This window comes from Bidens hawaiensis, unplaced genomic scaffold (assembly GCF_021521415.1).
Source record: "Bidens hawaiensis isolate Kalapana, Puna unplaced genomic scaffold, B.hawaiensis_p1.1 tig00037647_1, whole genome shotgun sequence".
NCBI classification, from domain to species: Eukaryota; Viridiplantae; Streptophyta; class Magnoliopsida; order Asterales; family Asteraceae; genus Bidens; species Bidens hawaiensis.
Genome location: NW_027496581.1, coordinates 7293 through 33370, shown reverse-complemented (window position 1 = coordinate 33370; position 26078 = coordinate 7293). Strand labels below are relative to the sequence as shown.

The window sequence follows — 26078 nt, the reverse complement described above, 5'->3', positions numbered from 1 at the left end:
AATTAGGGTACTACAACAAATTTGAATTACCGTAATAGTAATTGCGCTACGTTAGTTCAATATATTATATTGTAATTACCATATTTACCAAAATACCATCATACTTTTTTTTTCTTTTCTCTTCTCTTCATATGTTTCACACACTAAAATAGATTTGTATTTGATCCTTAACTTAAAACCAATGTATTGTAACATAAAATCAACTTTTGGAAATAAAACAATGTGGGATAATGTTTAGTATGTATTGTCACTTAAAGTTGTTAAATTTTAGGTAAATGATAAGTGTCTATGGCTTGATGGGCAAGGGAAAATATTGACTTTCCGTATCCGGGTTGACATAGAACGCAAATATTATATTTCTATAAATTCCAAATAATAATTAGTAAGTAACAATTATTAGTTATAGTTGATAACTAATAATACTTTCAGCTTTCTTTAGAGAAATAACTACTTTTATTTAGAAAGCAATATCCTTGAAGGAGACAACTAATTATTGAACAACTCCGTTGGTTTAAATTAAAATGTCGTTATATGTTATACTTTAAGAAATATTAATTTTTAACCTTAATTAGTTATTGATACAACTAATCAGTTGTTTAATTGTTTAAATAAAGAAAGGTCAACACACTGCTAACAAATCCATCATCTAAGAAATTGACTTTGCTCTTATCTTAATATCAAAAAAATATTTTTCTCTTTTTAGTTATCTTGAACCCTTGATCGTAAGAATGTCTAGTAGAAAAATGTAGCAGGGTTGCGTAAATGAGTCGAGTCAAGTCGAGCTAGCTGTTGGGTTTGAGCTTGGACTCGAGCTTCGACTTAAACAAGTTGGTTTGGCTCGGCTCATTTATCTTAACAAGTTAAAGGATAGAACTCGAGTTTGACTTGTAAAATGCTTCAGTCAGCTCGTTAAAACGAACTTTAAAATGTTGTTTACTAAAAAGTTAAAACCGTGTAAAACGGAAATAAAAAAAATCACTATGATTAAATAAATACTGTGGGAATAAAAAAAGCTACTTAAATTTAAATAGTAATAATAATTATTATAAATGAACCTTCTAAAGAAAAGCTCAACAAAAGAGGGAAAAAAATTCAACTATTGAATATTGCATAAAAGCCCCTCCAACCATTTTAATGGCCCATATGCCCCCACACCTTTTTATTTAATAAGTATATAATTTGATAGTGAAAATAAATTCAAGTGAAAACAAGTTATGTTCGTGTTAAATCGAGAAAACCAGTATCGTTTTAGAGATGATGTCAAATTCCTAGCTTAACATGCCAATGACGAAGATGACCTATCTAACAATTAGGCAACAAGCTTAGTCACACGTAACCTATCTTTCTCACAAAAACTAAACTCGTAACCTTCTATACATGGGACTTTTGTAGTACCACTAGACGATATATAACTTGATAATAAATCATGGTATAGCAACATATATTATTAAATTAGAACATCAACATGCATATATAGATAATAAATCATGATACTCTCTAAAGTAGAAAAAACAATCCTAGTAAGGACATTCCAATAAAGCATAAACCACACCAAAATTGACTTGTTTGATATTCAATTGCAGACCCACTGCATTGACTAGCTTTTAAATATGTTAGGTATATTAACTTTATGTGATATGAAATACGATAGATCGAGAGAAACTTATAACATATAAGGAAATACTAATTAAAAGATAAAATTACAAATACGCGTTCATGTAAGAACTACGTTACAATCTATGTCTATGATGCGGTCGAAATACTTACATAGGCGTTTATGGTATTTTATTAAGAGTTCATTACATATATAATACTTCTGGTTTGACAAAACTAATATCTTTAGGATTTTAACTTTAGGAGATTGTATATTTGAGATATATTCTTTTAACTTGTGACATGTTTAGGTTCTAACGCGTTCATTAAGAAGCTCGTTAAATCTGTGTAAAATGACTACTTCACTCTTTTAATGCAAAACTTAAGTGACTGCTATTGATGGCAAGTGCTACTAACTAGAGTTAATACAGATGGTGTTAGATACTGGAAGTTACTAAGTGGATGTCAATGGTCTTAAAAGAGTTACCACTAAGGGCCTAGGCGTGCTCACGGTGAACCCAAGTGCTATTGATGGCAACTTGTTACTACGGTTAATGGGTTTCTATCGATTGAAAAAGATACTACTAACGGGCATTTATTTTGACGAAAAACTTGCTCATGCAAAGGGACGGTTACTACTAACAAAACAACTCGATATTAATACAAGTGTGTTGCCGATATAGAGTAAAGGTCAAATTGTTACTGAGATCAACTTGCTATTGTGCAACTTAATGCCTACGAAGTTTCAACCGCTTAATAAAGGATTCTCATCACTCTATTGATACAAACATCACCAAAATAGTCTTGACTTTTTAACCTAAAATTTTATATATGAAGAACATCAAATACATTAAAAGTTTAAAAATAAAATATAACTTCAACAAACTAAATAAACATATTATTGCCTACTAAAACAAAGGGCAATAATAATCTGGATATGCAGAGTTATATACATGTGCATTCCTTTAACTTAGGGCTGTACCCTGCAGCAGCCACTCTCAACTCTTAAAACCATGTTGAGTGGCATCAGAGAGTACTCGCGGGAGCAAAGAGGTTGTTTCACGTACGATCATTTCAGCCTGTGGGGCAAAAACGTCATTTCACATTAATGGCTGCGGCCATGTTTCTTAATTTCTGAGAAATTTCAGAAAAGGACGGTCTTTCGGAGGGGTCAGCAGACCAACAACTTTCCATCAAGGCCTTCCATTCAGGATCGCACCATGTTGGGATTGTTGGACGTAACAAGTTGTTCACAATGCCTCCTGTATCAAATTCAGAATTATTATAAATATTAATTTATTTATTTCATAATAATCTAGCTATGTAAATAAATATATTTGGCCCTTATGAAAGGGCAAAGCGAAGGGCGTACCAATAATGGAAGCACAATGCATATCTCCATACGGTTCATCGCCAGTGAGCAATTCCCACATGACAATCCCAAATGAATAAACATCAATCTGAATTAAGCAACAAAAAAAGAAATAAATAAATGGTCCGGTGAAAAGAAAATGTTTCTTCAACCTGATTCTGGTGGTATAAGTTTCTATACTTGTCTAAAATACATTTACTTGTGATAAGAAAAATTAGAATAATAACTTGTAAGTTGTAACCCTCATAAATTGGTAAAAAAAACGTGTATGCATTTTCTATGCAATTTTTTATGTTGAATGACATAAAACTTCATTAAATTTAAACCAAATTAAGGGATAACAAGTTATTTTTTAAAATTTTTCTTCTTCACAAGTACATGCATTCTAGACAAGTTTAGACTTTAGAGACTTCAACATACCAAACTTGGTTGAGAGACTTGCTCGTGTACAAATACGTTGAGGGACTTTTTATGCACAATATAAAAGTATGGTCTTTAATGACATTTACCGAAGAAGTAATGGGATGATGGGGTTATTTTAGTCATTCATTTAAAGACATACCTTTTCAGATACCATATGATTTTTGCCACTAAGCAGCTCGGGTGCCATCCATGGTAATGTTCCTCTAACACCACCAGAGACTAAAGTGTGTTGTTTCACCTTCGATAGGCCAAGATCTCCTATCTACAAGGATGCAGATAACACACACGAACAAACATGTATTTATAGAGCCCAAGAAAATTTATGAAGTCAACAAATAACAGGAATTGAAATGAATACAATTAACTGACATACCTTGCAAATGGGTCGATGTGGATCTCTCATGTTGACAAGAAGGTTTTCACATTTTAGATCAAAGTGAACTATATTCTTTCCATGCAAATATTCCATTCCAAAAGACGCGTCCATAGCTATGATAAGCCTCTTCCGCCGATCAATAGTTCTGTCACCAAATCAATCCATTAATAACAATGTTTGATTGGACACAGTTCGATAGAGAAAATGTAAAGTCAAATACCTAAAATGCCCCTCAAACAATGAGAAAACAAAAGACATTATTGCTAGATCATATTCATGTATAACTAATAGTAATCAAGTACCTGTCTTTTTTCTGTAAAAACTGTTTGAGAGATCCATTAACCATGAACTCAGTTACTGTTGCCAAAGAGCCATCGGGCCCGTCACGAACGATACCATAAAACGAGACCACATTTGGGTGATGCAATGAGCTTAAAATTAAAGCCTCCTTCCAGAAATCTGCAATCTGTACATATAATATATTTAAACAACTTAAATGCAGTTCTTTGTAACTAATATATTTAACGTGATCATACCAAACGTTCTCTCTCGGATGGCTTGCCAGCAAAGCAACTGGCTTTAATTCTTTTGATGGCTATATCTGAACCCTTCCATTTGCCATGATAAACAGCTCCGTATGTACCAGACCCTAACTCCTTTACTTCCTCCAGATCATCATTTTTAATAGTCTAATGAAGAATGTGCATACGAATTATGATTTATGAGAAGTCATATTGTTTTTTGCAAATTTAATATAAGTGAGGACTGAGGTAATGAAGAACCTGTAAACCCCTAGCAAAAGCTTCCTCCTCGGCCTTTGTTGGTTCAATCTTTGTTTTGATTTGGGTGTCACTGTCAGAATCTAACTCCAAATCTGCAGGTGCATCCTATATAGCAAGAAAAAGATTCAACATAAAAAATGAATAAAAGTTAACAAAATTGCTCATATTTAGTATGATTCAAAACTTAGGCAAGTTGGGTTGACCCATTTGAGATTTAAATAACCCATCAACGTATTGAAATGTAAACGGGTTGAAATTACCACCTCAAAGTTACATTAATACAAAGAAAGCCCAAAAATGCATCATGTTGTCTAGGGTGTTCATGGTTCGGTTGGAAACCGCGAAACCGCCCAAACCGGCCATCGGTGACAGTCATCATTTCTCGTCTGATGGTTTTGTTTCTTGCACAACCTCTATTTGGTTATGTTTCAACATACTTTTTAACAGCTGATTTCCTGCAAAACATTATCAACTCATTTTATAAAAAAAGACCATTATGCCCTTCTTTTCACTAACCTGCATATCAAAATTGTACCTCCATACTCAGATATTTGACCGAAGCATCTGTGGGTCTTAGACTTTGAAGAAGCCTTTGAACAAATAAAATTCAGTTTTGAAAAACCCCTTCCAAACTCAATGCTACCACCAGTAACCTAATTTAAGATTTGGTGATGGCATTGAGTTTTGGAAGGGATTTTATCAAAATTTAAGATCTTTGGGAAGTTTAAGATATGTGGAAACCTTAGATTTTTTCTTCTTGGCCAAGTTTGGAAGTCACATAACATATATATATTAAAGCCTAATAATTTCAGCCACCAGGTTTATTGCAGGCTATATCTATTACCTTTTAGACACATCTCTTATCAATATAGTAGCCGTTTGTCACATTTAGCCACACTATTAAAACATGTGGCTAGTTAAATGTCACAGTATGTGGCTAATGCATGTGTTTTTTGTCACATGTATCAAAGATCAAACAAACTATGACTGTAGGTCACATTTCGCCACACGTTTTTATAATGTGGCTAGTTTTTGTCACAGTTTTTTTCAAAGTGTGGCGAAAAGTACCAGAGTAGGTATAGAATGGTCACATGAAGAATAATATGTTTGGTCAAAACATTCTGGAAGGTTTTCAAACATGGTCAAAGACCTTTTAGCCACACATTTAAGCCGAAGTGTGGCAAATCGCCCAGACCACATGTGTGGCCGAAGGTCGATATTCATGTAGTGATGTGACCATTTGAAACTTCACCCTCTTGTGTGATTATGCCCCTAGAATTTCCAGCAAACGCCACATAACCCCCTTGAATATTTCTCACATTGGTCAATAGGTTGAGATTTCCAGTGATATGACGAGAACATCCACTATCCATTATCCAGTTTTCACCAGACACAGTCTTGGATGTACCCTACACACAAAGTAAAAATGATTAGTTCAAAAAGGCAGCCCAGGCCTCAGTCTTGGGCACCTTTTGGTTTTCTCTTTGATCATTAATTTGAACAAATTTCAACTGTTGTTCAGTAACTTGAGTATATGTTGCCGGCTTCCTAGACTTTTGTCTTAGATAAGCAGCTTGAACAATGTTTGAATTTTTGTTCTTACATATGGGCTCAGTTGGAACGAATTTTGGTTTCACTTGACCATGAGTTTCATTCATATGAATTACCTTACGAGGATGCATGTCTGAAAACATAATATGCGTATCATCTGCACATGATATAGGTCGCTTCAAGATCTCCTTTATCACAAGAACCGGTTTTGAATGGTCCTTTACAAAAGGATGGAGATTTTGAGTTTTCTGTTGACCACAGTTTCTCACCACATGACCTTGTTGACCACAAAAAAAACAACTTCGCATGTCAACATGACCATGTTGAGGTCTGGCAGAAACATATACAACCGAAGGTTGATAACTTACATTTTCAGTGAATCGTTTACCCAAATCATCAGAAGTAACAGACTTCTTTTTCATATAAAAATCAAGGTTAGAACAATTGGAAAAACTTTTCAATGTATCTGTTCCTGTTGATTTAACAAACTGAACCTTTTTAGCTTGTTTTAACAATTTTTTTGCTTTCATTACCAGGTCTGATGAGTTCGATGTTTTCGCACAAACATATTGACGTTCCAACTCTTTCAACTTCTCAGTTTCATTGTAAAAGACGCTCTCAATTAGTTCTGGTTTAATGATACTAATTGGGATATCTTTTTCAGTGAACATTGTATCCATACCCTTCAACTTAAAAACTCTAGCAGGTGATGGCTAAGAACTAGGAGGATTAATAAAACGCATCAAGTCCTCATCAAAAATTTTCGGTTTTTCTGACTTCTTTGCCCTCACAGGTTTAATTTTCATCTGATCTTCCTTTTTCACATGAGGCTTGTGTGAACCATACACAGCTTCCTCAAATTCATGAGGCTCGCAAAGAATATGATTAGATCTTGGGATGTTCTTGTTCTTGTGTATAACCTCAGGTTCAAACACATCCTCAATAATTACTTTGTCAACATTTTCAACAAATACTTTGTTTCTTTCAACATGAGGTTTTTGAGGATCAAATTGGGTTTTAACAGTTTCAGTTTTAACAGGTTTAGCATTTTCTGAAATCACAAGTTCTTTCACAATTACCTCTTCTTCTCTTTTAGCAAAAGGATTAATTTTATAGTCATTGTGAAACGGTGGCGGAATTTCAACAAAACCTATACCTTTCTTTGAATCTTTTTGTTTTCCAGACACTTCAATGATTTCATTCAACAGAAAAGAAGAGTTTCGAAATTTACCCAATTTGTTTTTCAACTCAAGAACCTCATTCTCAAGTTCGGTTATCTTTGAACGATGTTTCAAGATTTCTTGAAACTTTTGGTCATTAATTGTCATTTTCACAGATAACTCAGCCTTGAGATCGTGGTTACTTGTCGACAATGCTTCAATCTTCTCACGAGATCTCATTTGAGATTCAAGAGATTGTCGATAAGTATCCTTTAGTGAAGAAATTTCTCTCACTAAATTATCATTATGATTCAATAAAGATTCTAACTTCGGTTTGTTAGTTTCACATTCAACACACATTACTTTAACAGATGAAGTAGCAGAGATAGAATGACTAACCTCATTGATCTTAGCCATACAAGCAAACACAGTTGTAGGCTTGTCACAAGAATCGTCAGAATCCGATTCAGAATCATTGTCAGAGGACAGCTCACTTCCACTTGCATCTTGAAAGTGTTTAGTTAGCCCAAACATAACCAAATTAGCTTGGTTATCATTAGACAGCAGTCGTTGTGACCAATCATTTCCATCAGCTAATATTGCTTGTGACCCAGAAGTAGACGGTTTCTTTTCAGCATCATTACTTCGTGGTGTAGAAGAATTTTGATTTTGACCACGAGGACCAGTATACTCCTTTTTCGGCTTATTACATTCTTTAGAAAAATGCCCTAACTCTTGACAATTGTAACATTTCACTTTTAACTTGTCAAACCCCAATTTCTTGTTCAATGCAGGAAGATCTTTGCCAGTTCTTTGCATGAATCTCTTAACCTTATGAACAATCATAGCCATGTTCCATTTTAAATCCATAATCTCTAAATCATGTGGATCAATCTGATCATAATCCTCATCAGTCAGATCACTTGTGGCTATCTTACTACTCACCAAGTTTTCATATGAAGACATGAAAGCTGTCAAGAAAGCAAAATTTTGTTCAACTTCCTTCATGTTGACAATAGGTGGTGGAGCAAATGGATTTGTAGTAGATGAATTTCCTGATCCAATAGAAACACTAGGTGATCCAGAATTACCAGCAGTGTAAAAACATGCTCTTGGATCATTATAAACTGTTGTTTCATTTTCACCTGCATGTTGTGTGAGAAAAGCATTGATATGTGAAATGATAGAACTTAGAGGCATACTACCACCATAGAAAGCAGGATCTTGGCTATCCTTGGAGGATTTCTGACACTTAAGATCATATTCTCTTGCTTCAATCTTTTGCAAGAATTCAGTGGCATTCAAGTCTTCATTCGCAAAATAGTTATTCTCTTTTAGAACCATTAGAAATGTTGAATAAGAACTTGGTAGTGCACTCTTAATCGTGTCAATCTTGTCAACCTCAGAAGTTTCCAATCTCATCTTGTCCATCTCATGTAAGGCCCCGTTACCGGTAGCCCTACTTTCGTGTTGGATTTACTCATAAACACAGTTCTAAATATCAGAGTTAATTAAAACATTTACGCGGAATATAAAACTTTCATAAAACATTACATAATTCATAACTTGTCTCAAAATATCCTTTGTCTTTCAACATTAAAGCATTAAAATTAAAACATCATAAGTCTTCAGATGCCAGACTCTTGTTCAATGCCACGCGTCTCCTCAAGCAAGCCGCCTCATCCTACTCACCTGCGTGCATACTAAAAGTCAGCTACGCTGAGTGAGTTCTAGTTAATCATACACTATACAATACACATAAACTTATATTCTTTCATTCATACTTTCATACTTTCATACTTTCATACTTTCATTCTTTCATTCTTTCATACTTTCATTCTTTCTTTTGTATTAACTTACCTTCATATCTTACGTTATAAAAAGCATTACGCCCTACATTCCTCGAGTATTATTAGGGCTCGGTACCCTCCTTCCTCGAGTATTATTAGGGCTCGGTACCCTCCTTCCTCGAGTATTATTAGGGCTCGGTACCCTCTTTCCACGAGTATTATTAGGGCTCGGTTTCCCTCTTTCCACGAGTATTATTAGGGCTCGGTTTCCCTCTTTCCTCGAATATTAGTAGGGTTCGGTTCCCTAGTTCTCGAATATTAGTAGGGTTCGATTCCCTCTTCGTTACCATACAACCATACATCATACCTCGAGTATTATTAGGGCTCGGTACCCTTTTCGTAACCATACAACCATCCTTTCCTTCTTTTATTAACTTTATCACATTCATACACATAAGCATACATATCATACTTACCTTATACTTAGCGTTACAACCTGACAGTACGTGCAATATCCGAAGATCGTTCACGTACCATCAAGCAATCATTCATACATATCACATCATTCACATAAGGCATACACTTATCTCTTAGGATAAGCGTATTAACAAACATATCGAGTATGCACACAGCCCCGAAAACATAACACATAAATGGGGCTAGAAACTCACCTGAACACGGTTACGTTCACCGTTAATCGTAATTCCTTTCTTCAGTTGTGCACGGCTGACTGTATAACAAGTATACGTATCAATTAACTATCACTTCTCATAATGTATTTCTATCTTTATATGACCCACAACGAACGGGGGTCCGGGGGCAGCGCCCCTGGCAGCGGGGTCTAGGGGCGGCAGCCCCTAGCAGGGTCTAAGGGGCAGAGCCCCTGGCTGGGGTCGAGCTGCCAAGTCAACTTGGAAAAATTTTATTTCCATTAACTGTCTTAACGCATTTTTCATTAGATTTTTAATTCATTTTCTAAACGAACTTGACTTTAAGCGAAGTTAAACCTTAGGCGAACTTAGCTTTAGGCGAAGTTATCAGGCGAACTTGGCTTTAGGCGAAATTAAACCTCAGGCGAACTTAGCTCTAGGCGAAGTTATCAGGCGAACTTGGCTTTAGGCGAAGTTACCAGTTAGGCGAACTTGGCCTCAGGCGAAGTTACCAGTTAGGCGAACTTGGCCGTAAGCGAAGTTATCAATTAGGCGAACTTGGCCTCAGGAGAAGTTATCGCTTTGAAGGCGAAGTTATCGCTTTGAAGGCGAAGTTATCGCTTTGAAGGTGAAGTTGCCCAGTTGCAGGCGAAGTTGCCCAGATCAGCCACGGCTTTGATTTCTGTCCAGCATTTTGGGCGATTTTAACACCCTTGTTATGGTTCGACATCACCCACTACGTTTCCCAACCATTTTCGGTCGTATCTACACTATAAAACTTGGATCTTTAAACTTCAAAGATCAAGAATCATACCTTTTTGAGCTTGTTTGGATCTCGTTTACTTGTTTTCACAACTAATCGCTCTCTCTCTCTCTCTCTCTCGGATCTGCCCGGTTCTTCCCTCGGCCGGCGGCGAAGTTGTGTGGTGTGTGTGTGTTTTGGAGTGTGTTAGAAAAGTGATAGAATGAAAGATATTTTTGGGTTTAGGGGGTATTTATATCCCTTAAATCCCATGGACCTAAGGCCCATTCTCATTTAACCCATCTCAATTATTCCAAGTCCATGATCCGCTCCTTACACGATATTAAATAATTAACGTGAAATCACTAAACATAACTTTCTTTATTCAACATTAAAATTTTAGGATGTTACATCTTAGCAATCAAGTGATTAAATCTAGTAGTCATCTCCTTAACTGTTTCTCCTTTCAATAAGTTAAAGTTTCGAAATTGAAACTTAAGCATTACCTTCTTACTCTCAGCTGTGTTTCCCATACTTCTCATACGAATATGTTGAAATAACGAATCACAGATCTTTATACTTCCCACTTGATGAAAGATGTTTTCGTGTAAAGCCATAGTAAGAGTAGAATAAGCCTTTGTTACAATCTCTAATGCTTTCTTCTCTTCTTGTGAATATTGAGAAATAGCTTTAGGAGTAAAACAAATAGTGTCATCTCCAATCATTGGAACAACATATACCTCATCTAGGAAATATGAACAGTCATGATGAACAGGACCCAAAGGAGCACGAAAACGGGGTTCCCATTTAGCAAAGTCGCTAAATTTCATCAACCTTGGACATTTTGAATGTGAGCCTATTTCAGTATCAAGTTGCAACATTTGTTGCATTAACATGTTCTGTTAAGCTAGTGCATACATACCAACCATGGTTGATAAATGAGAAATTTCAAACTCTAAGGATTAGAATTGAAAATTAAGATTAACAAATGATGAACAGTAAGGTTAACGAACTGTGAACAGTTGTAGCGAACTGTGAACAGTAATTCGCGAATTACAATTTAACGAAGAAAAGAGTGATCAAGTAACGAATCAGAAATGATTTTAACGAATTAGAAACAGTAACTTTGGCGAATTAAAAAGATTTTATGACGAATTGGATGACGAACTGGGTCAACGAATCAGGTGATTGTCTTTAACGAATCACTAAGAAAGACTTAGCGAATTAGATAACGAATTAGCTACAATTGATAACGAATAAACTTATAGCGAATGAGGTTGTCACAACGGTTTGTAACAAACTCTGACAACAAATGCCACGTGACAAAGGTTGTTATAACTCAATTTCTGAGGTAAGACACGTGTCACACGAATTTGTTGACACGAATCAGAATGTATAACGAATTGGTTAACGAATCAGGCAGAACTCATAGCGAATTAGCTAAATACGTTAACGAATCGAGTGGAAAGATTAACGAATTAGATATGAATCTTCAAATCTTCAAATCTTCAAACAAAGATTTCCAGATTTCTGGAAATTTGAAGAACAAAAACCCATAAATCAGATTTGTAATTCTTAATCAATACTTCACCAAATTACAAACTTAGCGTATCAAATTACTCGTAAACCAAACGTGAATCCAATCGTATCTATCCCGTAACACAATTCACTTTAATTCGTATCCAATTTAACCAAAAACTAAACCCCTGTTCTCGGCTAAAACCAGATCCAACCAAAATCTATCAAAACACAAACCACAATCCAATTCCAATCGTCCAAACCTCACCAATACCTTAATACTTTCAAAACCAATCCAAACCATCCTTAATTCATTCAATTAACCTCAATTTGATGCAAAATCAAATCAAACAGAAACTTATCACTAAATACTATAATTATCAGTCTGATAACAATAATTAACTATCAAATCAAGCGTAAACGAGCACTGAAAGCTTTGATACCACTTGTTTGAACACGGCCAATCCTTAAACAGTAAACAGATCTAAGATCTGATACATGTATGAATACGATTAACCTAAATACGGATCTAGTTCATTATTACGTTTGATTGTATGTTATATGTATATATTATCAGTTGTATGTATGTGTATAATATTAGTATGAAGCTTGAGAGTGAATTGGGCAGAGGTTCGATAATTAAAACTCAAAACTTAAATTAACAGTGAACAGTGTTCACTATATATAGAAGATGGACTTAGTTCGTTAACATTCCATAACGAACTAGGGGCCACTTCGTTACATACATTAAGTGGAATAAACTTAGCGAATCACCCCCTGATTCGTTAAACATCCTTAACGAATCAGGAGGGATAATAACTTAGATCTAGTTCGCTAAACATCCTTAGCGAACTAGACATTACATTAACGAACTACAAGATAAAATAATTGTTTATTACATAAACCAAACGACAAATACGTTAATGATAAATACAAAGACTCGAGACACTAAACTGTGTACTAACACAGTCAGCACAACTATGAATTCCAAATGCATATCATACTCGAACTACCCTTTGGAATTGCATAGCCTACTCGTTGTCATTCACGTTTACCCATCTGATCCAATTCTTGTATAACACTTCATTGTCAGATTCAAATATGTTCACTAGCCACATAGGATCAATAATCCATATAAACTCTGTCTTTAAACCCGATCCAAATACAACTACCGCCTCGCCGGTCTTGTTATCGTAGTACAACCGATTAAATTTCATATAAAGACTTTGAGGAAAAGTCTTTATAGGAATTTTCTTCGTACGCGAAGACTTTACATTAAGTACCAGCTTCCTCCAGCCGGTACGTGGATCAATCTCATCGATATATACGTATTCATTGGCACCTATGATTTGAAGAACTTAAAAGCATAATTTACCTCATGTACCAAGTGACGATATAACCAATCAGCTAACTAATTTCCTCCTCGGTTCATGAACAGCTTGATAGATGATGCATGAACGTCCCAGTGTGGCATGGTAAGCACGTTAGTAATATGTTTGTAATACTGAACCCCGTATTCCCACATCACAATGCATACTTTAAGATCCGGTCCGTACATCCACGAGATAATATTACCTTTGATTGTCTTTACAGCAATAAACTGTAACAACTCGGACTTTTCAGAATTTATATTCTTTATTATAACCCGACCCGTTTCAATATTCGGGAACTTTTATCGCGTTCATCGGTTAAATTAACTATTATTATTTAATTAGTTATATAATATATATATATATATATATATATATATATATATTTATAATTTGTAAAATATGACAAATCTAGCCCTTAACTAAGGTTTTACCTAAAATGCATCATCTTAAACATTAAGGGGCTGAAATGAAAATCTTTATAATCCATTTACTCTAACGGGTCACCACAACCCGTGTCTTGATCAAAAACCCAGACCCGCTATCCGATTATCATACCCAATTATAATTCATTTACTTTCACCTTAATTCTCGACGTTTATTTGAAAATTGAATCAATCAATGCATTATACATACCATACACAGCCTAACTGACGTTCTAATTAAGTTATACCAATCAATATTGATTCGTAATTCCTTTTTAAATGACCGACACTAACCCGTTTCTTATTATACAAGCAAACGAACATATTAATTCAGTTAATCACTCCCACACAACCCTCTTTGCAGCGACATCATAAGCCCTCTGTCTAATCTGATTAAAGTGTACTGAAATAGTTGTTCATCACCATTGTTGGCCGCGACTTGGTATTCCTCGTTCACCATCGATACTTAAGTGTTTCGGGTAATTAAATTCTTGGTTAGGATCACGAGTTTATGCTTATCAATAGCCCCAATATCAATTCGATTGATTGTGTCGGGATGAATCGAATTGATGTTGTTAGGGTTTATGTTTGTAGTTTGCATCTGCGACTGTCTGGTTATAAATTTTAATTCTTAAGATCTAATCACTTGACTAGCTGGTTTAGTTAGCTTAATGGCGTGCGTTTAACTCCTTGAGCCGCCCACTGGCGCGGGTTCGAGTCCCGACCAACCATTCTTTTTTTGGAAACTATTTCTTTTAATTGTTTTTTTTTTATTTTAAAAGGTTTATAAATTATTATAGTTAGTGGTAAATATCAAATAAAACTTTATTTTATTAAAGCAACAAATAAACCGATCTTTTTCCGAACCTTGGTTAAACGCCACACACACACACACACACACACACATATATATATATATATATATATATGGGTGGGATTTAGAGAGAACTCCTCTTAAAGAGAGAACTAGAGAACTAGTAAAGAATTATTTTTAACTATTTTAAAAAAATTATTTTGTGATTTTTTTTCTTTCCTCCTTCTAATAAGATGATGTTGTTCCTAAAAAAATAAGAAATTAAAAAAAACCGTTGATGTAATGCGTATGTGCATTAATGTGTATTTTATATATAAAATAGTGTTTTATTGCATATAATACAACACAAATACATTATCTAATACACACTATTGAATATATACAAATACAACACTAATAATTGTATGCAAAATACATTATTCCATATATGTAATACAACAGTAATGCACATATGCACTATATCGATTTTTTTTAATTTTTGTATATAATATAACACTATTGCAAATACACAATACAAACAATTATATATATGCTATTCAACACTATTTCAAATATCAAAATGCACACTATTACACATATGAATTATAAAAAAAGTCGGTGTATTGCATATATGCATATATGCGTTACTCGTTAATTTTTTTTTATTTTTTTTTATTTTTATATTTTTTTTGTGGTGAAGAATAACAACATATAAGAAGGATGAAAGAAAAAAATTTGAAAAATATTTTTTTTTAATTAAATTAAAAATACTTCATTATTAGTTCTCTAATTCTCTCCATAAAATGGATTTCTCTCATGATCCTCTCCCTATATATATATGTATATATATGTATATTTTTATATTTGTAATGGATTATTTAAGGTTTTAATATTCGAAAAGGCTATTAAGTTAAAATGTATATTTAAAAAATAAAAAGGAGATGTAGTCTAAAATACATATTTAATGTAATCTTGTTAATTAACAAGTATTTTATAAAAGTTCATATTTTATATCGGTGTTATTATTTGTTAGAAATTATTCGCAATATTAATTTTAAAAGGGAATCTTTATTAATAATAAGAATATATATAAATATTAAATGTATTTTTATCTTAAAATAATTATTTAAAACAAATCTCTTTATATGATTTATCCAAGCCTTATAAATATTTACTTTATGTAATTTGTATAATTAAGATAATGTTATTTATGATAAACCGTTGTTAAATAAAAGGAATAAAAATTAATTATAAGTCTAAGTCATATTTAATTTACAAAATCACTCACTCGATCATAAATCCCGAACCTCATCGAATCTCGAACGTCTTTGATTAGCATTCGTATTTTAAGTTTATAGTAACTTATGTCATAACTCATATTTAGGATTTTCCGTTGGGCAATCTTGAAAGAAGTGACGTTTTGTATCTTTGTTTATCTCATTTGCTTTCTCAACCAGGGGATTACAACATTTCCCTCTTTTTACTCGTTTTCTCAAGTTTTGGGGAGATATGTGTAAATTATATTTCTCATAAATACTTATACTCAAAACTGCAACTATTGTTTTATGTGTTAACAACTTAAACCTTACTTGTTTGTGTCCTTTTTTGCCTTATATGCTTCCGCATTCGGAGAGGTCCAACATAATCCCAGTCTATTATGATCATACGCCAGTCGTTAGCCTTTGTTCTTCTCGACATCTGATGTGCTAGAAACAGTCAATTAAAAATCAACTAAATTAAACAAGTAATAAAAATTAGACCTAAGACTCAACTACACAAAAAACCGGCAAGTGAACCGGTCAATTATATTAAAGCTAAGTAAGTCCGGAATATCGAACCCACATGACTCTATAAATTACGTTAATTAACTAATTAGACTCAACTTACGACACGACTATTTATTATTAATGTTTAAAGGGGGTTTTTAAACTAAGATTAAACTAAGAAAGCAAATAAACAAGTAAACTAGAAAACAAGCAATTAATCACGAGATCGAAACCAATCAGAGAAGGAATCTACCAAGGTAAGAATCCCATGTATCAACAATCATCAAGCAATGGACAAATAACATGATATGGAAACTGATTTCTGAACATATTCATCTAACAAACCCTTAAGGAACCTTGACTGAATCAAAGAAAATCCCATAGAACAATTATTAGATTATTAAGCAATCAGTTATATTGATTTCCTTACAGTTATTAAATAGGGTTAAATAATAGTATCATAGGAAAGCAATCTCACGAAACACTAAACCCTAGATAACTTGATAAGCTAACATGACATCATGAACATGGATCAACACAATGAGCAAGAATATTGTCACTAATCTATCCTAGCATGCGATTGACCGAGACACATAAACAACTCCTCACCTTACAGCTATTGGAATTTAGCAGAACATTTAAAACCCTAACCAACAATCAACTAGCTTTTATGATCTAATGGGCCCATTCAATCACAATAATCAAAAAACCAAGTAATGATTAAACATAAACCCTAAATCTAAAGAACACAATCAAAAGATAAAAGATCTATGTGAAGCAATAGTTAACAATTAATCAAGTTAACAAACATTCATATGCATCATGAAAGCAAAATCAAGTCTTTTACAATTAAAATAACGAAACCATAATCAAAACATTAGTCCAAAGAAAGAATCATGCATCAAACATGTTCATCAAACCTAGGTAGACATGAAGTCTAGCCTAGAATCATTATTGAAAACAATCCTAAACAAGACTTAAAAACAAAGAGGAAAGACATGACAAATAATGAACAAGGAACGAAAGTTAGAGCGATAAAACCCTTTGCAATTGATCCTTGAACACCTCTGCGAAAGCCTTCTTGATCCTCCTTGATTCCTAGCTCCAAAACTCCTTCAAACCCTTGGTTTTGCTCTCAAAAACGGCTGGAAATAAGCTTAGAATCGGCTAGGTTTGCAAGAGATGCTTATATAAACGAGTACGGGCTTGGAATTTGCAAAGATGGGCTGACCAGGGGGCTCTAGGCGCCGCGCGGCCCCCCTTGGGCATGCCTTCGCGTGGCGCGGCTTCTTTGGGTGGGAGCTCCGCAATTTTGTTTGTTATTTTATGATATATCTTGCAAAATCTTGATAATCATCTTCCTTGAACTCCAAGTAACAATAAGAATCTTCTAGACCTTGCTTCCCTTGCTTCTCCAGGCCACCATATATATGAAAACATAATAAAACATTAGTGAAGCAATCATGTAATCATTGACGAGCACAACGAACTTAAACTTCTCACGAAATGATAGAAAGAATTAAAGCTTCAATGTTCAAGACACCAAAAGAGTTAAAACATGATAATTCTTAATCAATACTTCACCAAATTACAAACTTAGCGTATCAAATTACTCGTAAACCAAACGTGAATCCAATCGTATCTATCCCGTAACACAATTCACTTTAATTCGTATCCAATTTAACCAAAAACTAAACCCCTGTTCTCGGCTAAAACCAGATCCAACCAAAATCTATCAAAACACAAACCACAATCCAATTCCAATCGTCCAAACCTCACCAATACCTTAATACTTTCAAAACCAATCCAAACCATCCTTAATTCATCCAATTAACCTCAATTTGATGCAAAATCAAATCAAACAGAAACTTATCACTAAATACTATAATTATCAGTCTGATAACAATAATTAACTATCAAATCAAGCGTAAACGAGCACTGAAAGCTTTGATACCACTTGTTTGAACACGGCCAATCCTTAAACAGTAAACAGATCTAAGATCTGATACATGTATGAATACGATTAACCTAAATACGGATCTAGTTCATTATTACGTTTGATTGTATGTTATATGTATATATTATCAGTTGTATGTATGTGTATAATATTAGTATGAAGCTTGAGAGTGAATTGGGTAGAGGTTCGATAATTAAAACTCAAAACTTAAATTAACAGTGAACAGTGTTCACTATATATAGAAGATGGACTTAGTTCGTTAACATTCCATAACGAACTAGGGGCCACTTCGTTACATACATTAAGTGGAATAAACTTAGAGAATCACCCCCTGATTCGTTAAACATCCTTAACGAATCAGGAGGGATAATAACTTAGATCTAGTTCGCTAAACATCCTTAGCGAACTAGACATTACATTAACGAACTACAAGATAAAATAATTGTTTATTACATAAACCAAACGACAAATACGTTAATGATAAATACAAAGACTCGAGACACTAAACTGTGTACTAACACAGTCCGCACAACTATGAATTCCAAATGCATATCATACTCGAACTACCCTTTGGAATTGCATAGCCTACTCGTTGTCATTCACGTTTACCCATCTGATCCAATTCTTGTATAACACTTCATTGTCAGATTCAAATATGTTCACTAGCCACATAGGATCAATAATCCATATAAACTCTGTCTTTAAACCCGATCCAAATACAACTACCGCCTCGCCGGTCTTGTTATCGTAGTACAACCGATTAAATTTCATATAAAGACTTTGAGGAAAAGTCTTTATAGGAATTTTCTTCGTACGCGAAGACTTTACATTAAGTACCAGCTTCCTCCAGCCGGTACGTGGATCAATCTCATCGATATATACTTATTCATTGGCACCTATGATTTGAAGAACTTAAAAGCATAATTTACCTCATGTACCAAGTGACGATATAACCAATCAGCTAACTAATTTCCTCCTCGGTTCATGAACAGCTTGATAGATGATGCATGAACGTCCCAGTGTGGCATGGTAAGCACGTTAGTAATATGTTTGTAATACTGAACCCCGTATTCCCACATCACAATGCATACTTTAAGATCCGGTCCGTACATCCACGAGATAATATTACCTTTGATTGTCTTTACAGCAATAAACTGTAACAACTCGGACTTTTCAGAATTTATATTCTTTATTATAACCCGACCCGTTTCAATATTCGGGAACTTTTATCGCGTTCATCGGTTAAATTAACTATTATTATTTAATTAGTTATATAATATATATATATATATATATATATATATATATATATATATATTTATAATTTGTAAAATATGACAAATCTAGCCCTTAACTAAGGTTTTACCTAAAATGCATCATCTTAAACATTAAGGGGCTGAAATGAAAATCTTTATAATCCATTTACTCTAACGGGTCACCACAACCCGTGTCTTGATCAAAAACCCAGACCCGCTATCCGATTATCATACCCAATTATAATTCATTTACTTTCACCTTAATTCTCGACGTTTATTTGAAAATTGAATCAATCAATGCATTATACATACCATACACAGCCTAACTGACGTTCTAATTAAGTTATACCAATCAATATTGATTCGTAATTCCTTTTTAAATGACCGACACTAACCCGTTTCTTATTATACAAGCAAACGAACATATTAATTCAGTTAATCACTCCCACACAACCCTCTTTGCAGCGACATCATAAGCCCTCTGTCTAATCTGATTAAAGTGTACTGAAATAGTTGTTCATCACCATTGTTGGCCGCGACTTGGTATTCCTCGTTCACCATCGATACTTAAGTGTTTCGGGTAATTAAATTCTTGGTTAGGATCACGAGTTTATGCTTATCAATAGCCCCAATATCAATTCGATTGATTGTGTCGGGATGAATCGAATTGATGTTGTTAGGGTTTATGTTTGTAGTTTGCATCTGCGACTGTCTGGTTATAAATTTTAATTCTTAAGATCTAATCACTTGACTAGCTGGTTTAGTTAGCTTAATGGCGTGCGTTTAACTCCTTGAGCCGCCCACTGGCGCGGGTTCGAGTCCCGACCAACCATTCTTTTTTTGGAAACTATTTCTTTTAATTGTTTTTTTTTTATTTTAAAAGGTTTATAAATTATTATAGTTAGTGGTAAATATCAAATAAAACTTTATTTTATTAAAGCAACAAATAAACCGATCTTTTTCCGAACCTTGGTTAAACGCCACACACACACACACACACACACACACATATATATATATATATATATATGGGTGGGATTTAGAGAGAACTCCTCTTAAAGAGAGAACTAGAGAACTAGTAAAGAATTATTTTTAACTATTTTAAAAAAATTATTTTGTGATTTTTTTTCTTTCCTCCTTCTAATAAGATGATGTTGTTCCTAAAAAAATAAGAAATTAAAAAAAACCGTTGATGTAATGCGTATGTGCATTAATGTGTATTTTATATATAAAATAGTGTTTTATTGCATATAATACAACACAAATACATTATCTAATACACACTATTGAATATATACAAATACAACACTAATAATTGTATGCAAAATACATTATTGCATATATGTAATACAACAGTAATGCACATATGCACTATATCGATTTTTTTTAATTTTTGTATATAATATAACACTATTGCAAATACACAATACAAACAATTATATATATGCTATTCAACACTATTTCAAATATCAAAATGCACACTATTACACATATGAATTATAAAAAAAGTCGGTGTATTGCATATATGCATATATGCGTTACTCGTTAATTTTTTTTTATTTTTTTTTTATTTTTATATTTTTTTGTGGTGAAGAATAACAACATATAAGAAGGATGAAAGAAAAAAAATTTGAAAAATATTTTTTTTTAATTAAATTAAAAATACTTCATTATTAGTTCTCTAATTCTCTCCATAAAATGGATTTCTCTCATGATCCTCTCCCTATATATATATGTATATATATGTATATTTTTATATGTGTAATGGATTATTTAAGGTTTTAATATTCGAAAAGGCTATTAAGTTAAAATGTATATTTAAAAAATAAAAAGGAGATGTAGTCTAAAATACATATTTAATGTAATCTTGTTAATTAACAAGTATTTTATAAAAGTTCATATTTTATATCGGTGTTATTATTTGTTAAAAATTATTCGCAATATTAATTTTAAAAGGGAATCTTTATTAATAATAAGAATATATATAAATATTAAATGTATTTTTAGCTTAAAATAATTATTTAAAACAAATCTCTTTATATGATTTATCCAAGCCTTATAAATATTTACTTTATGTAATTTGTATAATTAAGATAATGTTATTTATGATAAACCGTTGTTAAATAAAAGGAATAAAAATTAATTATAAGTCTAAGTCATATTTAATTTACAAAATCACTCACTCGATCATAAATCCCGAACCTCATCGAATCTCGAACGTCTTTGATTAGCATTCGTATTTTAAGTTTATAGTAACTTATGTCATAACTCATATTTAGGATTTTCCGTTGGGCAATCTTGAAAGAAGTGACGTTTTGTATCTTTGTTTATCTCATTTGCTTTCTCAACCAGGGGATTACAACATTTCCCTCTTTTTACTCGTTTTCTCAAGTTTTGGGGAGATATGTGTAAATTATATTTCTCATAAATACTTATACTCAAAACTGCAACTATTGTTTTATGTGTTAACAACTTAAACCTTACTTGTTTGTGTCCTTTTTTGCCTTATATGCTTCCGCATTCGGAGAGGTCCAACATAATCCCAGTCTATTATGATCATACGCCAGTCGTTAGCCTTTGTTCTTCTCGACATCTGATGTGCTAGAAACAGTCAATTAAAAATCAACTAAATTAAACAAGTAATAAAAATTAGACCTAAGACTCAACTACACAAAAAACCGGCAAGTGAACCGGTCAATTATATTAAAGCTAAGTAAGTCCGGAATATCGAACCCACATGACTCTATAAATTACGTTAATTAACTAATTAGACTCAACTTACGACACGACTATTTATTATTAATGTTTAAAGGGGGTTTTAAACTAAGATTAAACTAAGAAAGCAAATAAACAAGTAAACTAGAAAACAAGCAATTAATCACGAGATCGAAACCAATCAGAGAAGGAATCTATCAAGGTAAGAATCCCATGTATCAACAATCATCAAGCAATGGACAAATAACATGATATGGAAACTGATTTCTGAACATATTCATCTAACAAACCCTTAAGGAACCTTGACTGAATCAAAGAAAATCCCATAGAACAATTATTAGATTATTAAGCAATCAGTTATATTGATTTCCTTACAGTTATTAAATAGGGTTAATTAATAGTATCATAGGAAAGCAATCTCACGAAACACTAAACCCTAGATAACTTGATAAGCTAACATGACATCATGAACATGGATCAACACAATGAGCAAGAATATTGTCACTAATCTATCCTAGCATGCGATTGACCGAGACACATAAACAACTCCTCACCTTACAGCTATTGGAATTTAGCAGAACATTTAAAACCCTAACCAACAATCAACTAGCTTTTATGATCTAATGGGCCCATTCAATCACAATAATCAAAAAACCAAGTAATGATTAAACATAAACCCTAAATCTAAAGAACACAATCAAAAGATAAAAGATCTATGTGAAGCAATAGTTAACAATTAATCAAGTTAACAAACATTCATATGCATCATGAAAGCAAAATCAAGTCTTTTACAATTAAAATAACGAAACCATAATCAAAACATTAGTCCAAAGAAAGAATCATGCATCAAACATGTTCATCAAACCTAGGTAGACATGAAGTCTAGCCTAGAATCATTATTGAAAACAATCCTAAACAAGACTTAAAAACAAAGAGGAAAGACATGACAAATAATGAACAAGGAACGAAAGTTAGAGCGATAAAACCCTTTGCAATTGATCCTTGAACACCTCTGCGAAAGCCTTCTTGATCCTCCTTGATTCCTAGCTCCAAAACTCCTTCAAACCCTTGGTTTTGCTCTCAAAAACGGCTGGAAATAAGCTTAGAATCGGCTAGGTTTGCAAGAGATGCTTATATAAACGAGTACGGGCTTGGAATTTACAAAGATGGGCTGACCAGGGGGCTCTAGGCGCCGCGCGGCCCCCCTTGGGCATGCCTTCGCGTGGCGCGGCTTCTTTGGGTGGGAGCTCCGCAATTTTGTTTGTTATTTTATGATATATCTTGCAAAATCTTGATAATCATCTTCCTTGAACTCCAAGTAACAATAAGAATCTTCTAGACCTTGCTTCCCTTGCTTCTCCAGGCCACCATATATATGAAAACATAATAAAACATTAGTGAAGCAATCATGTAATCATTGACGAGCACAACGAACTTAAACTTCTCACGAAATGATAGAAAGAATTAAAGCTTCAATGTTCAAGACACCAAAAGAGTTAAAACATGATAATTATATAATACTTAACTCAGAACCTAAATTAATAAAAGATAAACGAAACATAAACTAAAACGAACTCAAAACATTAAATAAACAAAACTTTACACAGGATTCGAGATGTGTAAATAGATGTATATCAAATATCCCTACACTTACTCTTTTTTCGTCCCTGAAAAAGTCTAATGCAGTTGGATCAAAATCGGAAAATACAGTCTTAAAAACATATAAGTTAATTTTTAAAGCTTAGAAGAACGCAAAAACCGCGATCACTGATATTGTTGTCCACTTAAACCCATGCCTTAATCTTTACCGGGACAAATAAGATCCGACAACTATATTACTCAGTGGTTTACACAATTAAGACACGCTTATTTTCAGCTTTTACCGGACCAGACCACCCCCAACTTGACTTAAACCTCAAAATTAGCAGAATTAAAACTTTTGATGCTCTAGTTTTTCATGAATAGTTAAGACGATCAAGGGTATTGTTTATCCACCTAAGCTTAAGCATCAAAGTCTACCAAGCAGCCATTAGATACGATTAAGGTTCAATTAATTAATAGCTAGTGCTCCTCACAACATGACATACCCCCGTTATCAAGCAATACCCCGAACCCATCACCATAGTTGAGTATGCAAAATTCCATCTGTAGGGCTTACATGTAGCGTGTCCCTTGTGGTCCGTTTCTTAATGGTAATGAGACGCGAGCAAGGGGACCCCACATGGCTAACAGCATGGATGATCAAGTCTGTAGTGTATTTGTACCTTTGTACTTTTGTGATCATGGTTTATAGACTTATAAGGGTTTGCTCTTTTTGGCTTTATTTTAAATATTCACAACCCCACTTAGGAATTATGAATACCCAGATGAATAGATTGCATACAGACCCATGGTCTTCGGACCCGAAGCATCCCATCAATACAAGATTTAAGGTTATAAAATCATACGCCAAAGAGGTGTAAAACACTAAACTAAGCATTTTAAGTTTATATCATAGGCTACACGGCATACTCTAACGTTAAACCTACCCAAGCATCATATGATAACGTATTCAGATTTTAAAACTCATAATATTTCCACTTTTCATACCAATAATTGAGGCTTGAGTATGGCCCGACCTTTCATTAGTTATCTTCCACGGACAAAACGCTTTACCCACAAAAGATTTCCGTTTTAATCATTTTATCATATTTGCCCTTTCATTTTCAAGGCTGAGCCTACCGACACATCCCAAGTTAAGTGCGTTTTCTTTATTTATCTCATATTATTAGTAGTTTGAAAAACCGATTTCCGATAAATATCATCATCTCCTACTTTAACGCAAAAAAACTAAATTCAATGGACATTTTTAAAACAATTTTCAAGTTTTTTTTTTCAAAGTTTTTAAAATTTTTTTTCTTTTTTTTTAAATTTAAACTCGATTTAAACTACGACTCAAATATCATGTCCCCACACTTAAATTTTGCATTGTCCTCAATGCAAGGATAAGGACGACTTAAAACAAAAAAATAAAATAAAATCGGACTACAAAAACTAAAAATCTAAAAATTAAAAACAAAAGAAAAATAAAAAGAAAATAAACAAGCTAGATAATGGAAAAGACTTAGCTGGTAATATGCGCATGAAACATGATGCCAAAGTCTTCTTCCATAAATGTCCTCCAACTACGAACGTGCTCAGAAAATAGTAACTCCTTCTCATGAACGTAAGCGGCCAAACAAAACAAATAAACATGTCTAAAAACTGTATCTTATCACAACGATAGATATTATGCAATTAAAGTATTTCACCAATAAATATATAAAATATAATAATCAGGAGCAAATAAATAAGCATGAATTATTCGGCTCCACTGCTACTCCATCCCCACACTTGTCTTTTTCATTAAAGTCTTCATTGGGGATCATCTCTAGCTCATATAGTCTCTCTTTTACCTAGCAAAACTCAAAAACACCAAAACAAAGAAGAACTACAAAAGACTACGTTAGCGACTCGATGACTCAACGAAACTAAGAAAGTAGAAATTAAAATAAACAAAAATCTACAAACTCTACACTTGAGTTTTCACTCAAGAACCCATGCTATGCGAATCACGTGGCAGACCGAGTGGAGCTTCCTCCACCTCGGTAGAACTCCAATGCCCTTAAAGATACCAAATCACGATCCGACCATTCGTCAATCTTGGTCTTCTTCTTTTTAACACCACGAAACTTCTCAATCTTTCGCTTACCACCACCTTTTACTCCAACATGCTTCGCCATCTCCCGAGAGCTCGAAACCGCTCGCTCATTCCCCACACTTAAACTTACAGAACGGGAACAATCAAGACTAGGATCCAT

At 33.6% G+C, this 26078-nt stretch overlaps 1 protein-coding gene across 1 annotated transcript; it reads right to left on the bottom strand.

Moving 5' to 3' along the window:
- Positions 1–2216: 2216 nt before the first annotated feature.
- On the bottom strand, positions 2217–26078 carry LOC143589599 (RAF-like serine/threonine-protein kinase PRAF). The gene is made up of 8 exons (XM_077070317.1): positions 25893–26078; positions 4547–4651; positions 4301–4453; positions 4067–4230; positions 3762–3909; positions 3528–3650; positions 2966–3053; positions 2217–2855 (listed from the first exon to the last, which is right to left on the bottom strand). Exons 1-8 carry the CDS (start codon positions 26076–26078, stop codon positions 2689–2691), a joined length of 1134 nt encoding a protein of 377 aa, XP_076926432.1. The 3' UTR covers positions 2217–2688.

Bases quoted from the DNA above. Each gene is read 5' to 3' on its own strand.
- LOC143589599 (XM_077070317.1), bottom strand. From the start codon at position 26,078: ATGGATCCTAGTCTTGATTGTTCCCGTTCTGTAAGTTTAAGTGTGGGG. The intron at 4,231-4,300 runs GTATGATCACGT...TTATATGTACAG, and splicing joins CATCCGAGAGAGAACGTTTG to ATTGCAGATTTCTGGAAGGA. The intron at 3,910-4,066 runs GTACTTGATTAC...ATTTGGTGACAG, and splicing joins TTTTTACAGAAAAAAGACAG to AACTATTGATCGGCGGAAGA.